The sequence below is a fragment of the Hesperophylax consimilis genome, chromosome 21 (assembly GCF_061612785.1).
Source record: "Hesperophylax consimilis isolate HC1 chromosome 21, BYU_Hcon_1.0, whole genome shotgun sequence".
NCBI lineage: Eukaryota > Metazoa > Arthropoda > Insecta > Trichoptera > Limnephilidae > Hesperophylax > Hesperophylax consimilis.
Window position 1 is genome coordinate 15105545 of NC_142856.1, and position 23556 is coordinate 15129100.

The following is a 23556-nucleotide window of genomic DNA, read 5'->3' on the forward strand; positions in this document are numbered from 1 at the left end:
GAAAGGCGTTAATTATACATAAATTAATTAATTTCCCGCCAAAAGGCGTTCATTATTTATAAATAAATGGATTGCCCGCCGAAAGGCGTTATATAGATTCATACTTTACTTTCATATTACTTTACATATATAGATACATTCAGCTATTACATATGATACTTATAGTATAAGTAACATGAGAAAAAATAACAAAGCAAATTGAGATCCATAAAATAAATAATAGATAAAAACTCATGTATAAAAATATATATATTTTACATAGTATATACCCACCGGTAAGCATCCATACACCATCTTTATGTTAAGTATCTCACTGTTAGCTTTTTTATTTACATTTACTATGTTCTTACCTTCTATGTTGTATTAAGTTGATGTTATACACGCTCATAAGAGCTGTTTATTATTTACACAATTCTCATTTAGAAATTTTCAATTTGAATATATAATTTACTTATAGAACAATCAGATGTTTCAAAATTGGTTTATAGACTCATTTGAGTGCTCCCCTCCACGGAAATCTTTAGTAAAAGGCGAAAGATTTATTCGTTATTGAAGGGAAACCAGAGTATGTATAATATTTTCGTCGATGTAGTTAATCTGGAAAGGTCAAATAAGACGGCGCTAGTGTAGCCTAATATCATTTGCATGATATGACAGCCATGTGATGTATTTTTTAAATGTTTTATAAATATGGTGGTTGGAGCGTCAATGACTTATTAAATATTGAATTAAGAAATATAAAAGCGAAATTATTTGGGGGTAATAGAAGATTTAGTTTGTTTATAACCGCAACGTATTTCATATCGTTTTTCTATGAATATATGTATCTACGCACACTTTTAACAGAATAAGATATGAAAAAGTTGTTTTCAGATTGGCGGCTTACGACAGAAATAACAAGCTTGCATTCGATTGAAGCCAAAAATATCTTAAAAAGTGATATTAACTCATGTTTTGAAATAGCACTGATTTATATGGTTATTAAAATAGCTTTTGCCCAATTTAAACTGTTTAAACATTACGACTATAGCAGTTACCAGAGCCATCACATAGTCTGATAGAATAAAATATTTGTTGCAAATACTAGAATTTTTTATGGGTTGATATTTATGTATTTTTAAACACAATCCACTTTTTTCTTAACTTCTAAACACTTGGAAAACTAATTCCAGACGTTCTCGATGAGAACAAATGTACAATATGACACTGAGACATTTTAATTACTATCATTGTTAAACTTTTGTGAAAAAAACTTTCGCCATTGCATATGAATAATGGCTGACATGATATCCGATTACACCAGCGCCAACGGCTGATTTGGGCGTTTCAGGTTTCACGTCTTAGAACCGCTAGGAGATATGAACATCCAGATACTCTGTTCTTTTTCAACTTCCTAATATTTGGAATGCAAAAGAACCCCAGCCACAGGTTCATGTAGATCTTTATAAAGACTAATTTTGAGGTATGATTTGAGATTTTCACGACCAAAAGTATTATAATGATTTGTTTTTGGGGCATTGTGCCGTGTTGCGCTACCTCCTTCTTCAGCCAACGTTTCGGACAGCATTGCAGTATCCATCATCAAGGCAAATGTGTAATTTAAGGTTGTATTGAAATGTGTGCTTATGTATGAAGATGTGATACCGTGTTGCCAGCTCCAACCCTCTAAGAGCTGTCAGTAACGTATAATTTTAAAGTGGTTTTCTGCGTTTAGTTCTGGTGTAGCCATCAATTACCGGATACCAAGAGCTACTGAGCTTAGCTCCATCGTTTCTATTAATATTTACGGGATTTTTGTGAATTTCAATTGCCTCCGTAATCAGCCTTGCTCTATAAGTTTTGGGTCTCCCCAGGACTTCGGGAACAAATCTAAAGTAATTCCCGGTTTCAATCAAATGCTCGGTAATTGCCGATTTGTCAGGGTGACCGAGTTTACAGGCTCTGAAGTGTTCAGATATCCTTTTGGAGATTGTCCGTTCTGTCTGACCTACATAAACCTTGTCACATCCGGAACAGCTGAGTTTGTAAACTCCATCTGTTTAATGAGGAAACTTAGTTTTTACAGGCCTTAGTAAGTCCTGTATTTTAGTTGTGGTTCCGAAGACAGTCTTGATGCTTTCTTTCCTTAGTATCTTGGTGATCCAATTTTTGGCTCTTCACATATTCTTGTTGCTCGGGTCACCAACGTGTGGATAAGTCCTCTCTTCTGTGCTGGGTGGTGATGCGATTCTGCGTGTACCCCAATAACAATTCTTTTTTTGAGGGTTTTTTGTTCTTTGTTAATTTCACAGATTAAATTTATTAATCCGTGCAACATTTTCAAAATTCCTATCACGTCCAAATTTAATGTAAACGAATAATTGGACATCAAAGTTAATAATATAACCTGTTACCGTCATTATTAATCTACCAAGACCACAGTAAATATACCAAGCGTCATAATTTATTATGTGATAACTTTCGATTTGTGGGTAGAAGTCGGTATTACATTTCATTTAACATATTTATCGCACGGATACCGTCAGGCACAATTTTTACGTACATTCTATATCTCGTTTTGTGCATGCTTTTGCAGAGAAATCGTTCGGTATGACAAGATTAAAAAGCCCAAACAAATCCTCGAGAAAGATCAGTCCCTGCAGCCATTCCTGTACGTTAGAATGAAAAGTTTTCTCGTGACAAAAATATGAATTTCTGAAGTGCAGGTTAAGATAAGCACAAAATAATATTCCACTACTGGTTCAACTTTACTTTATCTTTGAAGGTTATCTTTATATTTTCTGTGTCTTGTTTTGTTTTAAGGCGAAGCTTAGTGCCAAATCACTATTTTGATTAATCTTTATAACGAATTGAAGGATAAATTGAAGGTTTTCCTAGAATTGACTAGAATACAAATAAAAAAATAAATTACTCAATAAAAAATATAAATGCAAACTACTAAAAAAATTTTTTTTCAATAAAAATGTATGAACGCATAAAGGAAACAACTTTTAAAAAAATACAGTATTATAGCCAAGATTATCTGTGACAGTTTCACTTGATTAACTTTTTTGCTTTCTTATAAAATTATTTACAAAATAAATAAAAACCAGTTATTTGCTTGAAATCTAACGTTTCTAGACTCCTTTTGTCAAGCGATTTTTGTGCCTATTACCTACCATATAAGGTATACCGAGAATATACACATTTTTGGCTTGTAGCTTTCTCTTAAGTTTTATTAGTTTAGGTTTATTAGTATTATGTCCTTCTTCAATTAAATAATATATTGTGGGAAGTAATCGTTGCATCGCTAATATCTACGATAACAAAACAACATTCCTTCCTAACATACACAAAAATATCTAGAAGTTTAACAATAAGTGTAACGTGCAAAATAAGTTATGCACAACTTTTCATTTCAATGGCCAAGGTTCTCAAGGTAAATGCTAGCCATATCAATGTAATTCATGTTCATTTATAACCTACTTGAATCTGGGTGATAACTTAAACTTTTTTTTAATGTCCTCCATTCTACATACTGAATTTAAATTGAATATGTTTACGTGACTAACCGCTTTGGCCGTAACTATGTAACTTTGTCTTAGACTTGTTGGTAGAGAAAATGCAATACATACATTACCTGGAAAAATAATAAACCAAACGTAAATCCAGACCTGCATGTGAATTACAATAAAGTGATTTATATTAAGAGGAAGCTACAAGCCAAAAATGTGCATATTCTTGGTATACCTTATATCGTAGGTAATAGGCATTAAAATCGCTTGACAAACGGAGTCTAGAAACGTTCGATTTCAAGCAAAAAACTGGTTTTTACTTATTTTGTAAATAATTGTATAAGAAAGCAAAAATTTAATTAACTGAAAATGTCACAGATGATCTTAGTTATAAAACTGTATTTTTAAAAGTTGTTTCCTTTACGCGTTCATACATTTCTATTGAAAAAATATTTTTTGTAGTAGTTTACATTTATATTTTTTATTGAGTAATTTATTTTTTTATTTGTGCTACTCAAGCGAAGCGATAGGAAAACCTTCAATTTAACTAAAGCATATTTTTTGGTTTTCATAATGTACACCACCAATTCGTTATGAAGATTTATCAAAATAGTGATTTGGCATTAAGCTTCGCCTTAATAAATAATATTTGGTTGCCTTGTATAGCGCAGTTTTTATTAAAAATCATCTCAAAAGCGCTGTGTGTACATAGATTGGTAGATACTCTCGGTATTGCCCTGGTGAAAGACCACCAATTAGTATCGAAACGTTGCTTGAAATGGCTTTAGCCGTGTTTGGAGACCACAACCGAATAGCCAGGTAGGTTTTTCTCAACTTTCATCTTTCCCTTCTCCTTCACAACTCGACACACCTTTTCAATGTCACCGTTCACAAACAATTAATGTATTATAATTAATACACACGAATATACAAATTATAAAAATCTAAAATTATCATATACAGGGTGTTAAGGGACGTACTTGACTTATTTTAACCAGTCATTCCTGACATTATTTGGAGTAAAAATGTAAATTATGTTCTGGTCTCCGGTGATTTTTTTGATTTTTTTTGTTTTCTTCAAAATGATAGTGATATAATTGTAAGCAACTGTGGTTTATTACTATCCCCTGCATAACATTGTAACCATTTCATGTACCCAATCTAAAAGCCACATGGGCGTATAAAATAATAACTAATTTGGAGATGACATACGTCCATTGGCCTTGGGCAGTTGGGATTCTTGTGCGGCAATATTAACCAAAAAACAAGTGAATTTCGTAAAAATTACGTTGTGTTATTGTCTGCACTGATCTTCAGTTTGCATGAAATGACTCAAGGCTAAAAAAAATCTTTAATGTTGGGTCATCGAGTATGAAATTACAAAAATATAAATATGTTTATAATTATTATTCACTTGCATGCAATATAAAAATGCAACTGGTAAAATATCAAGGCGATGCAGAAATATCTTTTTTTATTTGGTTACTGTTATTACTTAATTTAGGTTACTTACAAAGGTTAATATTGTTTAAAACAATTCTAATCCGTGCATAAGATTTAAAGAAAATGTATTTACCTTGCACCACAGGTTTCAAAAATATATATCTTTACATCAACTCCACGCATAAAACCCCCAAGAAAATAACTTCCCTCGGAACCTGTCATCTTTGATAGTGGAAAGTAGAAGATCTTTTTAAGAAAGGGAATGAGAAGAAGATCTGGGAATGAGGAGTGGGCAGGAATTTTGGTATCAGTGTTTCCAGGAGTAATGTATGAATCCATCCCTCCAACTGCAGTCCAAGGCGATGGGACGAGAGAGTCCTGATAAAGAGGTCAAAGGGTCTCCCTTAACCAGCCTCTCCTGATCCGCCACCAAAACCTAGACAAACCTCATCCCATGAACACGGTCACCCCTGCTAAGTTTCCAAAAGTAACGAACCACTTGGGGTGACCCATCGCAGATAATATTCAGATCCAATCACTAAGCACGGTTAAATCCATTTTTTTTATTTTTTTTTTATTTAATATATATAAGTGGGTACAGGATATAATATAAGTACATAAAAATATATTTACATTACAAAATATATTTATGTTCGCAATCTCACCAATGAAGAAACTGGTTCTTGTGCTTGGTTAGAGAGTTACACTAATTATAAGAAAAATAGAATATCATTATGCTATAAGTAAGTATATCATATATGGTAGGAACAATATATAAAGAGAAAAAATCTAAATACAGTGGAGATGAGTATAGACTGATAAATAATAATATCACTGATTTTTTTAAACTTCCGATTTTATTGGCCGGGTTAAATCTTCCCCATAAGAAAAACTAAACCCTTCCACACACTTTTCCACAAATGATCATCTAGTCAATCAACATTATGTAAGTGCATTATATAAGCAAAATAAACACAAGACAATACAAGAACAACATGTCAACTCACCAGAGATCAAATGGGAGAATAATTCACCGACTCCAGATATTTTCATATCAGAGGTTTCGGCTCGGTAGAACTTCTAACAGGCCCTATAAGTTCTACTGATCCCTCAACATAAATATTAAAAAAATCTTTCGTTATCCTACATGTATTCAAAATGACCGACTTTTGCATCTTTATATATAAATTTTTTGATAGATCTAATACGCCTAAATTTTTAATGAGAGAGCTGATTAATAATATAATTTCTATTCTGAATGTTTGTTTTTCAACAAGGCGATACTGAGAGTATCTACCACTCTCAATGTCTATTTGATTTGTTAATACCTGCATTTCCGGCTTAACTTCTAACTTTAACCTTCGCCTTCTGAACACGCTGAAACTTCTTTTTTTATTTACTAGCATTTTTTTCCTTTCAGCGCCACTACGGAATGACCTTCGCTAGTTTTTGTTTGTCTTTTTGTACGTCCGAATTAATTTGGTTTCCGTTATTTTATTTTCATAACGAACACCTGCTTTAGATACTTAGACATATATAGACATTTTTGTAATTATGACCACAGAGAAGTCTTACTGTCGAGAACCAGTGAAAATATGGCACTCAAATATTGAGACATTTTGTGACACAAAAGGAGTTGAGAAATGACTTTTTTTTATATCATAGATCTATAATAACAATAGATTAGCCTTCTCATACCTAATTTCAATCTAAAAATAACAACACCTAATAGTTATTTCAATATTTTTACTAAGAAAGCCTAGATATAAATGTACAGTACCCTACAGTATAAAACACAGCACAAAGTTATAGATCAAATCCCATGTTGTAATTTTTTAATTTATCGGCCAATAGAAAGCCCGAAAAGCATCGCATCGTAATATACAGGATGTATCGGCACGTACCCGACAAACTTTAACCAGCTATTCCTTAGCACATTTGGAGTAAAAAATGTTATTGGCACTTTGCTGTCCGGTAACATTTTTTTTTAATAAAAAATTTACCATTCATATTTTCACCACATGTCACCACTGTTTTATCCTTTGTCACAGTTTGAAAACCCATCTGGCAATATTTTATTCGAGTTTCGTTGAATAATATACTACGTACCTACATTGGCGCGCTTTTACAATCACAGCGAAATGGCATGGCACCATTCGTCTCATTTTTAACTATTATTATTTAGTGCGTATGAAAGAGCGAAGACGCTTTTTGACGCACTTGCTAAAAACAGCCGTTGAACACGAGAAACAATGCCAATGACAGTGACGGGGTGTGGATTTTTTTATAATTTTTTTGTTTTTAATTGAAAAAAAATGTTACCGGACAGCAAAGTGCCCATAACATTTTTTACTCCAAATGTGCTAAGGAAAATCTGGTTAAGGTTTGTCGGGTACGTGCCGATACACCCGGTATAGAGATCAAGTCAACAATCCAACTTGATGTTAAATTATTGTATAAGCTTCTAAAAACGTACGCAAAACCAGCGAGGATCCTTCATTTTGTGACAAAAGCGTTTACTTCATTTGTTGTTGTTCTTCATAGTCTCAATCAATATGGTATGTATATATATTTTTTACATCTTCATATAGCTTTATAGCTGATTAAATGATTAATGATATGTTCGCGAGAGCCCTACCTAAAATATTTCTAATTGCCGGAATATCGTGTTTGAAAAATGATCTTCACAGAGCCAGTCCAGTAAGCGTTGGGACGAATTTGCTGGAAGACAATTTTGTTCCGTGCAGACATAAAAGTAGTAAAAAACTAATGATTATTTCACTTTCGTTTTGAAAAATGTTTTCTTAAACGAGTATTTATGGTTTCGGTGTTAATCTTAAGATTCACACTCCCGTCTAGATAATATTTGATCCATGTAATATTGTTAACATTAATTTGTTTTGTTAACATAGATAAAACCATTTTACGCCATGTTTATCATTCAATAATAATTTAATGAATGTTTTTGCTTGTTAAAAATGCATACATTTTCAAGGATTTACGACTGCTGTTTCCTAAACTAGTTTTTGTAATGACTACGGTTAGAATTATTGCAGTTTGAGGCGATTCGATAGACATAAAATTATCAATTATCTGTTTAGATAGAGCCATTAAAATTGCAATTCCGTATTTTTGTATCACTTACCGTTCACCATAGTGACCAACTGACAGGATACTGTTTAGTATCACCGTAATGGAAGACCACAATAAGACCCCGCTTTCCGAATTTCCACCGATTTATAACATACTTTCCTTGGACGCTTAGTTTTTAAGCTCTTAAATAAATGTATGTTATTTTTTTAAGCTAATCTCTTTACATTGTGACCGACCTCAAAGAGTAATTATATGAAAATCCCTCGATAAAAAAAAACGGAAAGCAAGCTCTGAAAATTATAAAAAACAATCTGGTTCTGTTATTTAACATGCTGCAGGTGTGAAAAAAAACAGTGTTTCTGCCACTTAAGACATTTGTTGAGAGATTTTTGCTCTATTTTAAGTAAATCACGCTTTATTAAACATTTTCGTTTGCGCCTATTAATAATTTTAATCGTTTTTTTTTATACATAAGCGCGCTCCCATCTTCTTCTTCTTTTGAACGCTTACTACGAATCCTTAAGGCGAAGATTAATGCTATATCACCATTTTGATTAATCTTTATAACGAATTGGTTTTGCATTGTGAATACCAAAAATAAGCTTTAGATAAATTGAAGGTTTTCCTAACGTTTCGCTTGAAGAGAATCTAAATAAAAAATTAATTACTCAATAAAAAATATAAATGTAAGCTTCTGAAAAAAATGTTTTTTAATAGAAATGTATGAACGCGTAAAGGTAACAACTTATTATAGCTAAGATTATCTGTGACAGTTTCACTTGATTAACTTTTTTGCTTTCTTATAAAATTATTTACAAAATAAATAAAAACCAGTTTTGTGCTTGAAATCGAACGTTTCTAGACTCCGTTTGTCAAGCGATTTTAATGTTTATTACCTACAATAAGGTATACCAAGAATACACACATTTTTGGCTTGTAGCTTCCTCTTAAAGACCACGACGTATTATACAAAAAATGCATTTCCGCCTTCATGGTTTCAACGTCAATCATTTATAAATAACATTTGAAATTAAGTTCTTAAACTATAAAAACCTGAACTGGTTGAAGGTAGTACTATTATAAATTATCCTATAAACATTAATAACAAACATTTAGAAAGAGATTTAGCATTACAAATATATAATTAGATTCGTAATGTGGCCATGAAAATTATTTTTCGTATTATTTCTCGGTTAATTTGCTCCAAATCCTTGAGTATTTTTTCTTTGTTAGTTAAATTTGTGTAGGTAGTTATTTCATATCACGAACTAAGTTAATCTACATCACGAACTGACTCTTAATCCATTTTTTCTGAAACTAGACACATATACACAATTGAGTTTCGTTAGACAAACAACACTGTAGTTAAATGATATAAGTGGTTTTTTGTTGGTTAGACCAAGATTCTATGATTTTAAGGTTAGAAACGAATTTTTTAGAATGTCTTTTGTTTCAATTAAAAATAACAACTAAATTCTCTGCAGATAAGAGTGTATCTCCCGTACACAATAAAGTTGATGTCGGTAGCCTGAAATTGAGTTTTTAGCCCTTTCCTTAACCCGCCTCAAAACGTCGCACAACCGAGTGACGATATTATTTCATAATTTTTACACATTACAGCTCTTGTAGGTGTTGCGGTTGTTTTATATAAAAATTCATCATAAAAAGGGTTCGTTATCATATTGCCGACAACAACTATGATCGAATATTAGCACAAGATTTTATTTTTCTAGGCGATAATTTAGTAATTTCCCGAGGGATCCCTCTAGAAACATTTGACATTTTAGTAATACGTTTATCAGAAATAATTCAAATATACCTGCTAGGGCAAAGTCGACCGTAGGTCTGTCCATTACACCGGGCCGTGCGCCGAATATTGTTTTTACACTACTTCATCACTTATGTCGTTAAGGGGAACGGTTGCGCGGTCTTTTTCATACAAAACTTAAATTTGGATTTTAGGCCAAAATACTTAACCAAAGTGAAAAATTAAGTTTTTATTCGAAAGGTATAGTAAATATCTAGTGTTAATAAGTGCTACTTTATTTATTTGTATTTCAAATTTAAAAAAATGTGCCATTATAAAAATCGATTTTTCATGGTTTTAGAGCAAAGTTTGGCAATTATTTGTGACTTAATGATAATTCGTACAAAAATAATCTTACCTTTTCTACTATGTAAATATTATTAAATATAAAATAAAAAATATGAATTGCTAAAAAATCTATTTTATGGGCTCAAATTTAATTTTCAAATGATCGATTTTCGTTCGAACACAAATTTGTCGTATATACATTTTAAATTCAGGCATAAAAAACGTATTTTTTTCCATGTTTTTTTATTATTTAAAATTTCATTGTATTTACACAATAGATTGGGAAAGATAATTTTATTAATAATTACCATTAACTAATTAAAATTGCCTCTAAAATATTTTATAATTTAAAATACAAATAAATAAAGCAGCACATATTTATACAAGATATATGATTTCTATCATTTGATTTCAAAAATAATTATTCATTTTTTTTTTTATTTTAGCTTCAAAATCATGTATGAAGAAGTCCGCGCCACGTTATTTTAGAGATTTGATAGGGCACATTCAACCGTAGGTCTGTCCAATACACCAAGGCCGCACGTCGCAAATGTTGTGTGCATGGCTGCTTCACTTACGTCATTAAGATTCTGACTTTATTTTAATATTTTTTAAAAGAAAGACAAACATTCCCGGTACGAATAACCTGACAATATTTGAAAATCTCCTACTACCACCACAGTAAAATAAGTGATGGAGGACTTAGCCAGCCGAGGAATTTAACACAATACGCCTGGGTGGGACCCAAACGCAATGCCAACTCAGCCACTGACCGGATTCTGGCTTTATTTTATGGTATTGTCTCGTCTTAAAGATATTTGACCGAATAATGATTAGTCATTCACTTGTGAAGTGCTTCATACAGATCATTCCGATTCTCGCGAACGAAACTTCACATCGTCTTACTTTATTTACATACAGTTCTAGATAGAGGTAAAAGTTCAACTATGATGTGAAACTGAGGCTGTACGCGTCTCATCCAATCGCACAGAAGTGATGTCACAATGTACTAGCATTTTATAACAATAATTGGTCTGGGAAAATGCAAGCTGCAATGATCCGCAGATTTGAACCATTCGATTAGCGTTATGCAACGCGATGCAACACAATCCAACCAACATTACACTGTACACCCGGCGTTCGTTGCAGAGTAATAAGAAGGTGGCGAATTTATTTTATAATGACCAGCATAACGATCTAATGAATACAAATAAATACTCGGGCCGACATGACAGCCGTTTGGCCTCATTCGGAAAAGGAATATTTTAACGCAGTGTAGTTTTCGTACTAAAAGTTCTTTCGGTAACAAAATTGAACAGCATTTTACAGCTCATCCTATTCCTACATAATATTTTTAATTATAAAATTGCATTCAATCTAAAAAATGTTAAAAATAAAAATGGAATATTTCTAAATACGAGTATATTAATTAGGTTGAGAATAATTTATTGCGGACGCAAGCTTTGCCTACCGCACGCCAGTTATGATGGCTACGACCCGAGGTACGTACCATTCAGGACGATATGGATAAACTCCCCGCTTGGAAGTTTATTGGTCATTTTGTATGAAGCGCCTAGCATACATAGCTAAACCATCATATCACACAAAATATATCGAAAGAATTGCCCCTGAACGGGTGAAAAACATTTATTTATTACAAAATAATAAGTTAAAATTTATTATTCCCAGTGAGTTTACAAAACTCATTTCGGGAAAGACATATTAAAATAAATAAATGCAGAAGTTATTTTGGAGTTCCAAAGAAAGAATGTGTCAGTCATTAATAAAACTGCTGAGGAAATAGCTTTTAAGAGATTTTTCCAATGTTTTTTTGTTCTTTGCCGGAAGTTTTAGATTACTAGGTAATGCGTTATATTGCTTATGTGCTTACAAATTATTATTTACAAACTATTAAACTTAAAAAATAATACGATCGTTATTTTTTACGCTAAGTATATTTAGATTTCACTCATAATAAAGTCCTAAAATTAAAAAAAGATGAAATGAAAAATCATTTATTTAAATTGGTAATTGTAAAAATTATAAGAAATTTGAGTTGCTTTTTTCATTATGACGAGCTAAACAATATTTTAACGGTCGAATATTATTTATTGATACACGGGCTTTATTCCCGCCAGACCCAGAAGGTATATATTTATCTAGGGCAAAATGTTCATTCCTCCTACGTTATATATGCTCGTAGTTAATTAATTACAGCAAACACTGAAATAGGACTAGATTAACTGTCAGACCTTTTGATTAGCGCCTAGAACTTAATTATTCATGAAATTTTCCACGGAGTCTAGAAGTACAATATAGCAATAATAATATGATCAATCCGATTCATACAAAGACATCGTCATTTCATAATAAAGTTACGAAATTTCACTCAACGTCCAGTATAATCTTTGTTGATTTATATTGCAATGAGATCTGTGAGAACGTGGATTATTATGCATTATGACGGTGTTCTGAAAACAGAATCGTTTTGTTTGATTAAATGAGGAAAGTTGGCATTGAATTAATTGGTCAGATCAAAAAGATGTCAACTCAATATTTACAGAAATTAAAAAAAACTTTATTTTCGGTTTTCTGTCATTGTAACACGTCTGTTTTCAGTTAAAGGTAGTAAAACTCTAGAAAGGTGAGCTTTGGGGTCATGAAAATTGCACAGTTTAATTTTCTTGTGAAATGTTTTTTTTACACTTTACACTTAGTTTTCCTTTTTTAAATATATCTATTTGAATTACACTTTTGTTTTTGGTAAAAAATTAACGCAAATCTTTGAAGCGGAAATTAACCCACTTTCCGACATCCGATCGAGCTGAAGCCCGGAGATAGACTTGTTGTCGATGACAACGGACGGACGGGATGAACACACGCGGACTTTAAAGCATTTCTCTGAGATTGAATGGCATTACAGTCGTTGATAAACTAAATAAATGTCGGTCCTACCCGATTGGCATTTGACGAGATTGGTAGAGTTGTTGACTCCAGTTCCTGGGTAGGAAGGTTCAATTCTTAATCAATCCAAAAATAAATTATTTCTTTTCAAATTTTAACAGACATTTGAAAGTAGAATAAAATACTTATTTTAAAAAAACTTTGTTTTTTTGTGTTGATTTTTTTTTATTTAACTAGACACACCAAGCCTTAGGGATTAGTTATTATTTCATTTAGATGAAATCATTTCACTCTGATTTCTTTTAGGGCTTGCTGAATAGAAGGAGTTTACCTGGGTCTTGAAGTATTTAGAAAACAATGTACATAAACTTATAACAAATCAGAAAACTTTATTTTTGGTGTTTGAAAGCGAGAGTACGAAAACATTGTGATATATAGTTTTGAATGGGGTGTACTTAAAAAAGGAGGAGTTTGTGTACTTAGGGAGTGTGTTTACGAGAGATGGGAAGGCTGACAGAGATATTGAACGAAGGGTAAATATAGGTAACTCCATTAATGAAGGACTGAACGCAGTTGGCGCTAACAAAAAATTGTCCAAAGAAGCGAAGCTAGCAGTCCACAATGGAGTGCTGGTACCTACCCTGATGTATGGAAGTGAGGCATGGAACTGGCAGAGAAAGGATGAAAGTAGATTGAATGCTGTAGAATTGAGATCCCTGAGTAAAACCATGTATGATCTTGTGAGAAATGTGGAGATCCGCAAAGAGTGCAAGGCTGATGTATGTTTGGGCATGCAAATGAGCGAAGAAATAAGTCTTCTTCTTCTTCTTTCGTATGGTGGGGGGTCAGAGGGGGACATCTAGATCTGCGAGCCATTTTAGGGCCTCAGGCGTCGCCATGTGGACCCCATCAATCCCGCCGGGGAATGAATGGAGCGAGCATTCGTTGACCACATGTTCGGTGTAAGAAAGAAGTGTAAGGAGAATATACGATGCAAATGTGAATGGTAGCAGAAGTCGGGGACGCCCGAGGAATACATGTCAAGAGTAGGAATAATAGCAGAGTATGTATGAATGTGAATGAGGCAAGAAGTGTGTGCCAAGACCGAGTTGTTTGGCGGTCCGTCCTCTCTGCCTACCCCTGCGGGAAACGTCGTGATGGTTAGTTAGTTAGTTTATGGCTTATTCAATAAAACATTTCTATGACATTCAAATGCCACTGAAATAGGTAGCACCGTTGCCTTGAAATCTGAAAACTGTACCGTCTTTTGAATGAATTATTGAGAGTTTTATAAAAAATGTTATGTAATATGCCGTTTACAAGGATCAGAATTCCTGAAAACTTTTTTCTTTGATCGGTATTTTGTGAATATTTATTATATAATCTAAATAGTCCTACCTTCAACGATGACTTCACTTTTTTGTATTAAAATCAAATAAATCACAATACGGATACAGCGTGTTACGACACTAACACCCTCATTCATTTTATTCTGTTTTTTTTTATTATTATTTGTGAGCATCGCGTGTCGTTAACTGGTTGTACTTTACTATTCGCAGTTTTTCTCTTTAATTTCGTTTTCGTTTTCGTTCTATCGAGTGGGTACTTATTCTGATCAGAGAAACGTTAAAAACGTTCTTTATCGGGAGTCGGTAACCTTTTTTGATAACGTAATATTAATAATTTATGTTTTATTAGAAGGGTTCCATGACTAAACAGAAGGGAAAAAACCTGCCTAATCTAAAATATTAACCAACTGTTTTATCGTGTTCTGTTTTTTCGTTGTTTTGTTTTATTTATTTTCCTACTAGTATTTATCACACGGCTTGGCAGAGATCACCGTTCGAGTCTTATCTTGCTCTATACCCACTGACTTTTTGATTTCCCATATGGAGTGAAGGTTTGGTTGTATAGTCTGACACAAATATAATTTACATGATTGGAAGATCTCTCGATATTCGTATCTCGATATTATAATTTATAATGTAGCATATTTGACTTAAACAATAATATCTTATTAATAAGTTCATCGTTTCTCGACCTGGGGAGTTGCAGTCTGTAAAAAAAATAAGCCACGTAGGGATAAAAAAAAACCTTTATTAAACTACAGGGTTTTCCAATAAGAGGTGTTATTTTTATATTCATCGTAAAAGATCAATGGTTTCGTTGCTTGTGTGGCACGTAGCGCCGTCCTGTTGAAAGTAAACGTTATCCAGATCAATACTATCCAATTCCAACCATCAAAAATCAGTACAAGATCAAGTATCATTATTGTGTACGACCTTCACCGCTACAATACTCAATACATTACAACTACTAATACAGTATGGTATTGTTGCATGGGGGGAGCCTACAAAACCTCAATACTAAAGAAATTCACATAAAAATACGCTACTTCAAACACACGAAGATATTTCAAAGAAGTCACACCGTGCCATGTGCGTATTGAGAGCAGTAGGCAAATCACAATGGGTCGCTTATGCACTCCATTAAAGAGGGTGACAGATTACGCTATAAGTTAAATGCGTTTTATAAAACTCCATATTGCGCGCCATACAATCCCATACAGAACTCTCATTTTTTTTAAATATTACATTCAAATGCAACTCATATATGTATATATTACACTTTTGATCAAATGAATAAATATGTCGTCTATTGTGTTTCAAATGTCGATCCACACATAGAAAATCTTTTAACTGAAAAACAAACTCAACCGTGGCATAACACATCTCAATTTAATATAAAAATAATAATAATTTAAAATGTACAATTTATTATTTAAAAAAACAAAAATTACTCCAAAATGTATAATTATGGTTTATAATTAAATATAGGATTTTCCAATAAGAGGTGTTATTTTGAATAGCCCGTTATTTCGGTAGATGTTACTTTTGAAGCTGTCATTTTTTGACATTTGACAAGTAAAAACTACGCCCTTGATAAAAATGGAACGATACACGCTTCAACAACCCATTGACATTATTAAAATTCAATGAGTGAATCAAATGCAAATCATCTTGAGTGATGAGGTCCATTTCCACCTCGGTGGCTTCGTCAACAAGCAAAATTGTCGCATCTGGGGCTCGGAAAACCCAAGAGTTATTGTTGAAAATCCTCTCTATCTTCAACGTGTGACTGTTTGGTGCGGTTTATGGTCCGGTGGAGTCATTGGACCTTACTTTTTCAAAAATAAGGCTGTAGCAACAGTTACGGTGAATGGATTGCGCTATTGAGAGATGATTAATGATTTTTTATGACCGGAATTGGATGGTATTGATCTGGACAACGTTTACTTTCAACAAGACGGCGCTACGTGCCACACAAGCAACGAAACCATTGATCTTTTACGATTGAATATCAAAATAACACCTCTTATTGGAAAACCTGTATATAAAAAAAAAAGTGTTCAGCCACTTGAAATGCTTTATCGGCTTTTGTTTGGCTTTGCCCTTTTTATGTTGGTGCAATCATTTCTGACTGTTACTTTTCTGTTATTGTGAATACTTACTCTGAAAATTTCTGCTGCCCGGAGCCAGTGGAACTACATATTACCTATTACACCCCCAATTTGAAGATGTTGTTAGGTTGAAGGGAGTGGAAACGATAAGTAGATTGAGAGAGGAAGGTTGGGAAGTAGATGCCTTGCTATTTAGATCTGGTCATCCAACTAGGCTAGTGCTATTTCAAGCGACATTTTCGATTCTGATCGTTGGTCTTTCACCAAGACAGTACTGAGTATGTCTACTGGGGATTTTGGTAGAGGGAGTTTCAAGAATGGGATTCGCACAAAAGCGTTTATTTTACTGGTATTTTTTATTATTTATTACAGGTTCATTCCAAAGGGCTGAAGTTTGGAATCTATGAGGATTATGGCAACTTCACTTGCGCTGGATATCCTGGAGTCATTGGACATCTTCACACTGGTGAGCTAATCAAAATATTTATTTTATTTGTTTAGTGCTATCCACAAATGCTTTCCCTCGTAGTGTTGGGTAGGACCAAGGGCGGATCTAAAGGAGTTAAAAGGAAATCAGCAAACATATCCAAGGGGTTCCTTGGGGGGAGGGGGCAAAAAAATATTTTTTTATGAAAAAAAATCATTTGTGGGCAACGGCTGCGCTACCTTTTTAATACAAAACTTAATTTTGGTTTGAGGCCAAAATACCTAACAAAAATGAACATATTTAATGTGTAGCTAATAACCGAAAAAGATATTAAAAAAGACTCTATGTCACAAAATAGCTCAATCTCACAAGGTTACCAACTAAACAATATTGTGTGACTTCCAGATGCCGCCACATTCGCCTCATGGGACGTGGACTATGTGAAGCTGGACGGCTGCTACGCACTGCCGCAGGACATGGATGCTGGCTACCCGGAGTTCGGCATGCACCTCAATGGCACCGGCCGCGCCATGGTTTACTCTTGCAGCTGGCCTGTCTACCAGATCTACGCTGGCATGCAGGTATTATATATATTTACTATTTAGACATCACCACTTTTGCATCGCAAGAAATGGATACCCCTACCCGGATATCAGCATGCATCTCTATCTCTATATTATATCATCTGTTTCTCTGTCTCTTCTAGCCCAACTTCTCCTCCATAATTCAGCATTGCAACCTGTGGCGCAACTTCGATGACATCCAAGACTCTTGGGCCTCTGTGGAGTCCATCATTGACTACTACGGCAACCATCAGGATACCATTGTGCCCAATGCAGGACCTGGACACTGGAACGACCCTGACATGGTGAGAGACTATTTTTTTTTTTTACACGCTATGAAGGTAAAACCAAACAAGAGGCAACACTAGCGAGAGCCTCAGGGCCTACCACGTGAATAAAACTTTATTTCTAAAAAATCGTAAATAACAGATACGATTTGAGGTTTTCACGACCAAAAGTCTTATCACGATTAATTGATTAAGGCAACGTTTCGAACAGTGCTACAGTCAGGGGCGGATCTAAACAGGGCCCCTGCCTAGTGGGCACCTCTGCGGCCATCTTGTGCGTCGCACACGGCGCACATAAAAATAGAAAAATCAACCCATGCACTGTAATATTCAAAAGCATGCGTGACGAAGATACCTAAAATAAATTCTTTGAAGAAGTAAAAGTGTAGTGTACAGAGATCGGACATAATAATTCAACCTATCCTAATCCAAGACTGTGCCGTGTCCGACAAAAGAATGGTGAAAAAGCTATGGAACATCTAAATGACTTTGGTCTGTCACTAAGCAAGTGAAGAAACATTACAATATGTTATGACTTCTACTATTTGTTTTTGTCTTGCCTTTGCTGGCATCCCGGGTGTTTATTTTTGTTTGTTTTATGCAAATATGAATGAGGCAAGGAGTGTGTGCCAAAACCGAGTTGTTTCTCTTTTGAGTTGTAGGCTCTCTGCCTACCCCTGCGGTAAACGGCGTGATGGTTAGTTAGTCAGTTAGTTAGGTTTTATTTATTCGCCTCACTAGACAAAGTCTGTTCTGATGCTGGTAGTTAGGTTTATTTATAATTTACACTTATCTTCTAATTTCATGTTACTTATTTTATGAATTGGACGTATAATAAGTAAACGTTAACAAAAAACAGTTTTAACATCAGTAAAATTTCGGTGCCTTCTTACTGTCCTCGTCGCCCAGTTTCAAAATAACTATTGACATAAAACTGTGAAGATCTTCCACGTTATTGAATATCCACTTCTGCATGAAGGCCTTTTGAAACACTCCTTATACAAAGCATAATATAACCAGTATCTATTTTTGCTCAGCTGATTATCGTCCTCGTCGCCCACTTTCGAAATAACAACGACCATAAAACCCTGAAAATCTTCAACGTTATTGAATATTCACTTCTGCATGAAGGCCTTCCGAAACACTCTTAATATAATGCATAGCATAATCAAAAACCCCTTCTGTTCAGCTCATCATCGGCAACTTTGGTCTCTCCTACGAGCAGAGCAAAACACAGATGGCCATCTGGGCCATCCTGGCTGCCCCCCTGCTGATGTCCGTGGATCTCAGAACTATCCGCCCGGAGTACAAGGCCATCCTGCAGAACCGAAAGATCATCGCCGTGGACCAGGATCCCCTCGGTATCCAGGGTAGGAGGATTTACAAGGTGCGTATTTATTTTTTAAAAACCTGAATTCAACTTTCTTCATATTAGATACTGCCACATTAGGCATTACCACATTTAATATTGTCACGAGATTGTCACATTTGACATTGTCACATTTGACATTTTCACATTTGGCCAGTGATTGTAGATCACACCATCAGTGATGATCTACAATTTGGTAAAATGTTGAAACGGACCGGGAGTCGGTGTTCGACATGGACAGTCCAAATGTCAAAAACCCAAATGATGCTTATCGATAAATTGGGAGAAAGCAAACTAAACCTTTTTTCTTTTACTTTGTTCATAATTTTTTTTACGTCATTTCTAGCACCGCGGAATTGAAATCTGGTCTCGCCCTATCACGCCTGTGTACCAGACATACTACTCATATGCCGTGGCATTTGTCAACCGCCGCACTGATGGCACGCCATCCGATGTAGCCGTCACTCTGAGGGAACTGGGTCTGACCAACCCCACTGGGTACAGGGTTGAGGTATGTACTCAATAATTATGTAATAAATGTCTTTAAATAAAATTACTTAGAAGAATGTGTCATTCGGCAAATGGACAATCGACATTGACATATGACATATTCAGGACCTAGTATATTTTTGGGTTCGTTAAATCAGTTGAATTTTGCATAATTTTAATTTGAAGATTACTTGTACCTTCATAAGAAACTACTATATTTTGATGACTATAAAAATGTGAAAACATTTTTAAAATATCCACCATACATACATTATAAACTGCTAACACTAAAAAATTGTGGGATTATTTGAATCGTTGAAAATTTTTCGCATTTGTTAGGCAAATTTTATGTAACTGGAAATACACGCTATTTGCAGGTTATGTAACTTGGAATGTCAAGTTAATGAATAATAAATATACATTAACTGTGGTATTCTAGGACAAATCCATTCAATCTTTTATTATTATTTTACAATGTTATTTTTTTTCAGGATCTGTATGAAGACGTAGACTATGGAATCCTGTCTCCTCAGACCAAGATCAAAGTGAAAGTCAACCCCTCAGGTAGAACGTATTTGGCTTTTTTATCAAATATCTATCTCTCTCAGTAATCTGATGATGGATTATCTGACAGCTACTTAATACACCATTATTTTTGCTAGACGAAAGCACAAAATCAATGCCGGTATTCGTATGTCAAATTTAGTAGCCCGCCGCGTGCCTAGACCCAAACGCCGACGTTATTGGGTTATCTTACTCATATACACTCAGATACTATATGTACCACCAACCAGCTTGGTCTCCTTGACCATTTTACCAGTCGCCCAAGATTGTTATTGGTGTTTTAGGGCATTTCAATCAGCCTCTGTGTATTCTAGCAACTGTCGCAAGTGTTTCTAATTGTTTCGTTCTTCCACCTTATTTGTTTTTGGATAATGATTTAGGTTAACAAAATGGAGTCTTCTCGCAAGATCTTTAATAAGAAGATTTTTACGAAAGATCGGTAGCGGTGTTTGTTTTTCGAAATACATGTTTTAATTTTTAGCATATTATGTATGTATTCACTATAATCCACAGCTTTACTAATTGGCGGTTGATTAGTAAGAGAGTACTATATTTCTTTATTATTTTATAATATTCAATTATACTATGAAAGTACTTAAGCCACATGTAAAAAACAGCCCTGTATGTATTAATAAAGCCTTTAAAATCAGTAGTCTCAGGCCAACTTATGATTTGCAATTTTTTATTTTATTTTTTTTATTCTGTTTTACGCCCAACCGGGCTTTTACAAGGATTTAAAAACAATATATATAAAATGACCTATTGAAAATTAAACCAAATAAAAAAAGCATCATATAACAGTAAACTGGTAAGTATTTCTAATTATTTGTATTCTTATTTTGGATGGGGCAGGAAGTGGAGCCATTTTGATTTGCTTATTGTGGTATGTATTTATCAAACTCTCATTACATTTGATTACCATCAAAGCAACAATCAGCTCTATTTTTAATTTTCTACGTTTGAACAGTACCCATGAATGGCCGATTCTTGATCCGTTTCAACTTTTGCTAAAATTTAGATCAGCTCTCTCAAATTGTCATCAAACATAACAGTTGTTATGCTTGTCAGCAGTTTGATCAAAAACTTAAATGGGCCAAAAATCTACATTTAATGATAAATTTAATTCAAATGTGGAAAAATCAAAATAAAACAGGTTGTCAATTCAATAATCATCGTAAGTGACAGGTGTTTGAAACAACCAACCTAATTATTACAATCTTTTGTAAAGGGTAAACATAAAATTATTCACTGCTCGTTCGTAGGTGGCACTAATTTAATTATTTTAGAAAAAAACACTTTTTGCCAGTTATGCTTAAAAATATTAAGACGTATTTCTTGTTTGCACCTGTACATATGAATCATATGATGAGTATAAAAAGTCAATTCCTTCAAAGTCAAACAGATACAATATTGTATTGTTGATTTAAACCAATATTGTATTTATATTTCTTGAAAGAATCGAGTTTTTATACGAACAAACCTATGCGCATATTCATATTACGTAAGTACAGGCACATTAAAGTTAACTTCTCAAGTATGAGAAAGGGAAAATTAGACAATTAAAACAAGGAAATTTGTCTACAACACCACTGTAGCATACCACCTAGTAATTCAGCAATATAATTTTTTGAGCAATAAAACACAACTTAAAATAATTCAGAACAGAGGCTTTTGGTCTATATTGTGTTGTAGCAGATATATTAGGATAAAAAAAATGCAATACCAACTCAATGGTCTAAGTGTGTTGCAACATTTAGTCATTTTATACACCCAAGTATTTATAAAATGTTAGCAGATTACATGTTCAAAAGTGTTAGTATTAATGGTACTGTCCATGGCTATCCCATGAGAAGCTGCAACGATTTTAGGCTTCCTAAGACAAATTTATTGGCAACACAAAACAATATTTATTACAAGGGTTTTAAAATGTTCAATTTAAATGTTAAGAAAACTAAAAGACTTAATTGGAGCAAAACATGAACCAATTAGTGATTCCTGCAGAATAATGAATTACTTGGTTCTTTCAAAAGTAACTACATACAATCATTTTAATTTTTCGAAGTAAATTTCTTCTGTAAGCTTATCACTTGAGATGACATTATTTATTATATTAAAACATAAATAACTTTGTTTACATCACTTCGATGGTGATTTAAAAGATTAAAGTGATGTAAACAAAGTTATCTGTGTTTTAATATAATCATTTTAACTTGTACAATAACAAATATTTTTATTTTTCCTTCCGTCTAATGTATTTTTGTTCCACAGGTGTCGTAATTCTTCGTGCCGATGCTCAGCCAACTTTCCAGTACCGTTCTACCACTTCCAGAACGCCCTATGATCCCCTCAACGATGTCTTCAGGCTGAAGAAATAGTCGTCTGTATTAGAACCTCACTGATATAAAAATTCAATAATTGAATATGTTTACACTAAAAGCTGGAATGGAATAATATATTTCAATTTGTCTACAGAGCTACAGTGCTTGTATAATTTTCCTAAAAGAATTTATGAACTACCAGTGCATGCTTTTTTTCCTATTTTTGTAATTATATTAGATATGATAATTATTTTCAAACTAATACAACAATACAGTCTCGCTTTGCTTTATATTGTCGACGGCAATCTATCACGGTGGAAGTCATCCTACAATGGTTATAAACCTACATCAGTTGGATTAATATAGAATTTTTTCAATGTAAGGTAATAGTGGGTAAAATCAACTCCTGAAAAGTGGCCAAATATGATTTACACAGTGATGGATTGCCATCGACGATATGCTACACTTCAATTTATCATAATTTATTTTGACAGTTTTGTGTAACTTGTTTTTACAGATTACAGTTTTACCAATAAATTGTGCTTTGACAAAAGCTTTGAATTTTTTCAAACAGGTGTCTCGTAATATTTTTATTATTATTATTATAATTTTATTGTGTACCCTAGCTAGAGGTAGTTAGGTACTCTTTCTAAATCAACCCAGCTTTCTATAAATTATTTTTCTATTGTTTGAATGCTTTTGTGAGGACAAACAATAATACATTTAACTCTTTGGGTATTTTGAGATTTTTTTTTAAGTCACATCGTAACCCATCAGATTCATGATTTATTTCCAGTTATTCATTTTCAAATATTTCCGATGTTTTTAAATGTATCCCAAAATGAAAATGGTTGGTTTTTTATTGCAAATTTTACTTTCCACTATGAACTTAAAAACTGAAAAAGGCATTTAGTTAGACAGACCCTATTATAAATGTTATTGCAACTTAATTTTTTTCTTGTATAATTTGAAAGTAATGATTTTTAAAATTGGTGAACTGTTTAACAGTTTAGTGTTTAAAATTATACAGGAGTAATTACAGTAAACTAT

At 33.5% G+C, this 23556-nt stretch overlaps 1 protein-coding gene and 1 non-coding gene across 3 annotated transcripts in view; one reads left to right on the forward strand and one right to left on the reverse strand.

The window, feature by feature from the left end:
- LOC149413652 (alpha-N-acetylgalactosaminidase) overlaps positions 1-23262 on the forward strand; it is a 135952-nt gene extending 112690 nt beyond the window's left edge. Inside the window, exons 4-10 of one of the 2 annotated variants that reach the window (XM_089644819.1) lie at positions 16862-16955; positions 17322-17497; positions 17623-17784; positions 18956-19153; positions 19482-19646; positions 20116-20191; positions 22457-23262. In XM_089644819.1, the coding sequence (XP_089500945.1) occupies positions 16862-16955; positions 17322-17497; positions 17623-17784; positions 18956-19153; positions 19482-19646; positions 20116-20191; positions 22457-22563 (978 nt within the window). In that variant the 3' untranslated portion in view covers positions 22564-23262. The remainder of the gene's footprint in view (positions 1-16861; positions 16956-17321; positions 17498-17622; positions 17785-18955; positions 19154-19481; positions 19647-20115; positions 20192-22456) is intronic. The other variant, XM_089644820.1, reaches the window with a different exon arrangement.
- Positions 450-569, reverse strand: LOC149413653 (U5 spliceosomal RNA). The gene has a single exon (XR_016304232.1). It is a non-coding gene; the product is annotated as a U5 spliceosomal RNA (small nuclear RNA).
- Positions 23263-23556: the final 294 nt, after the last annotated feature.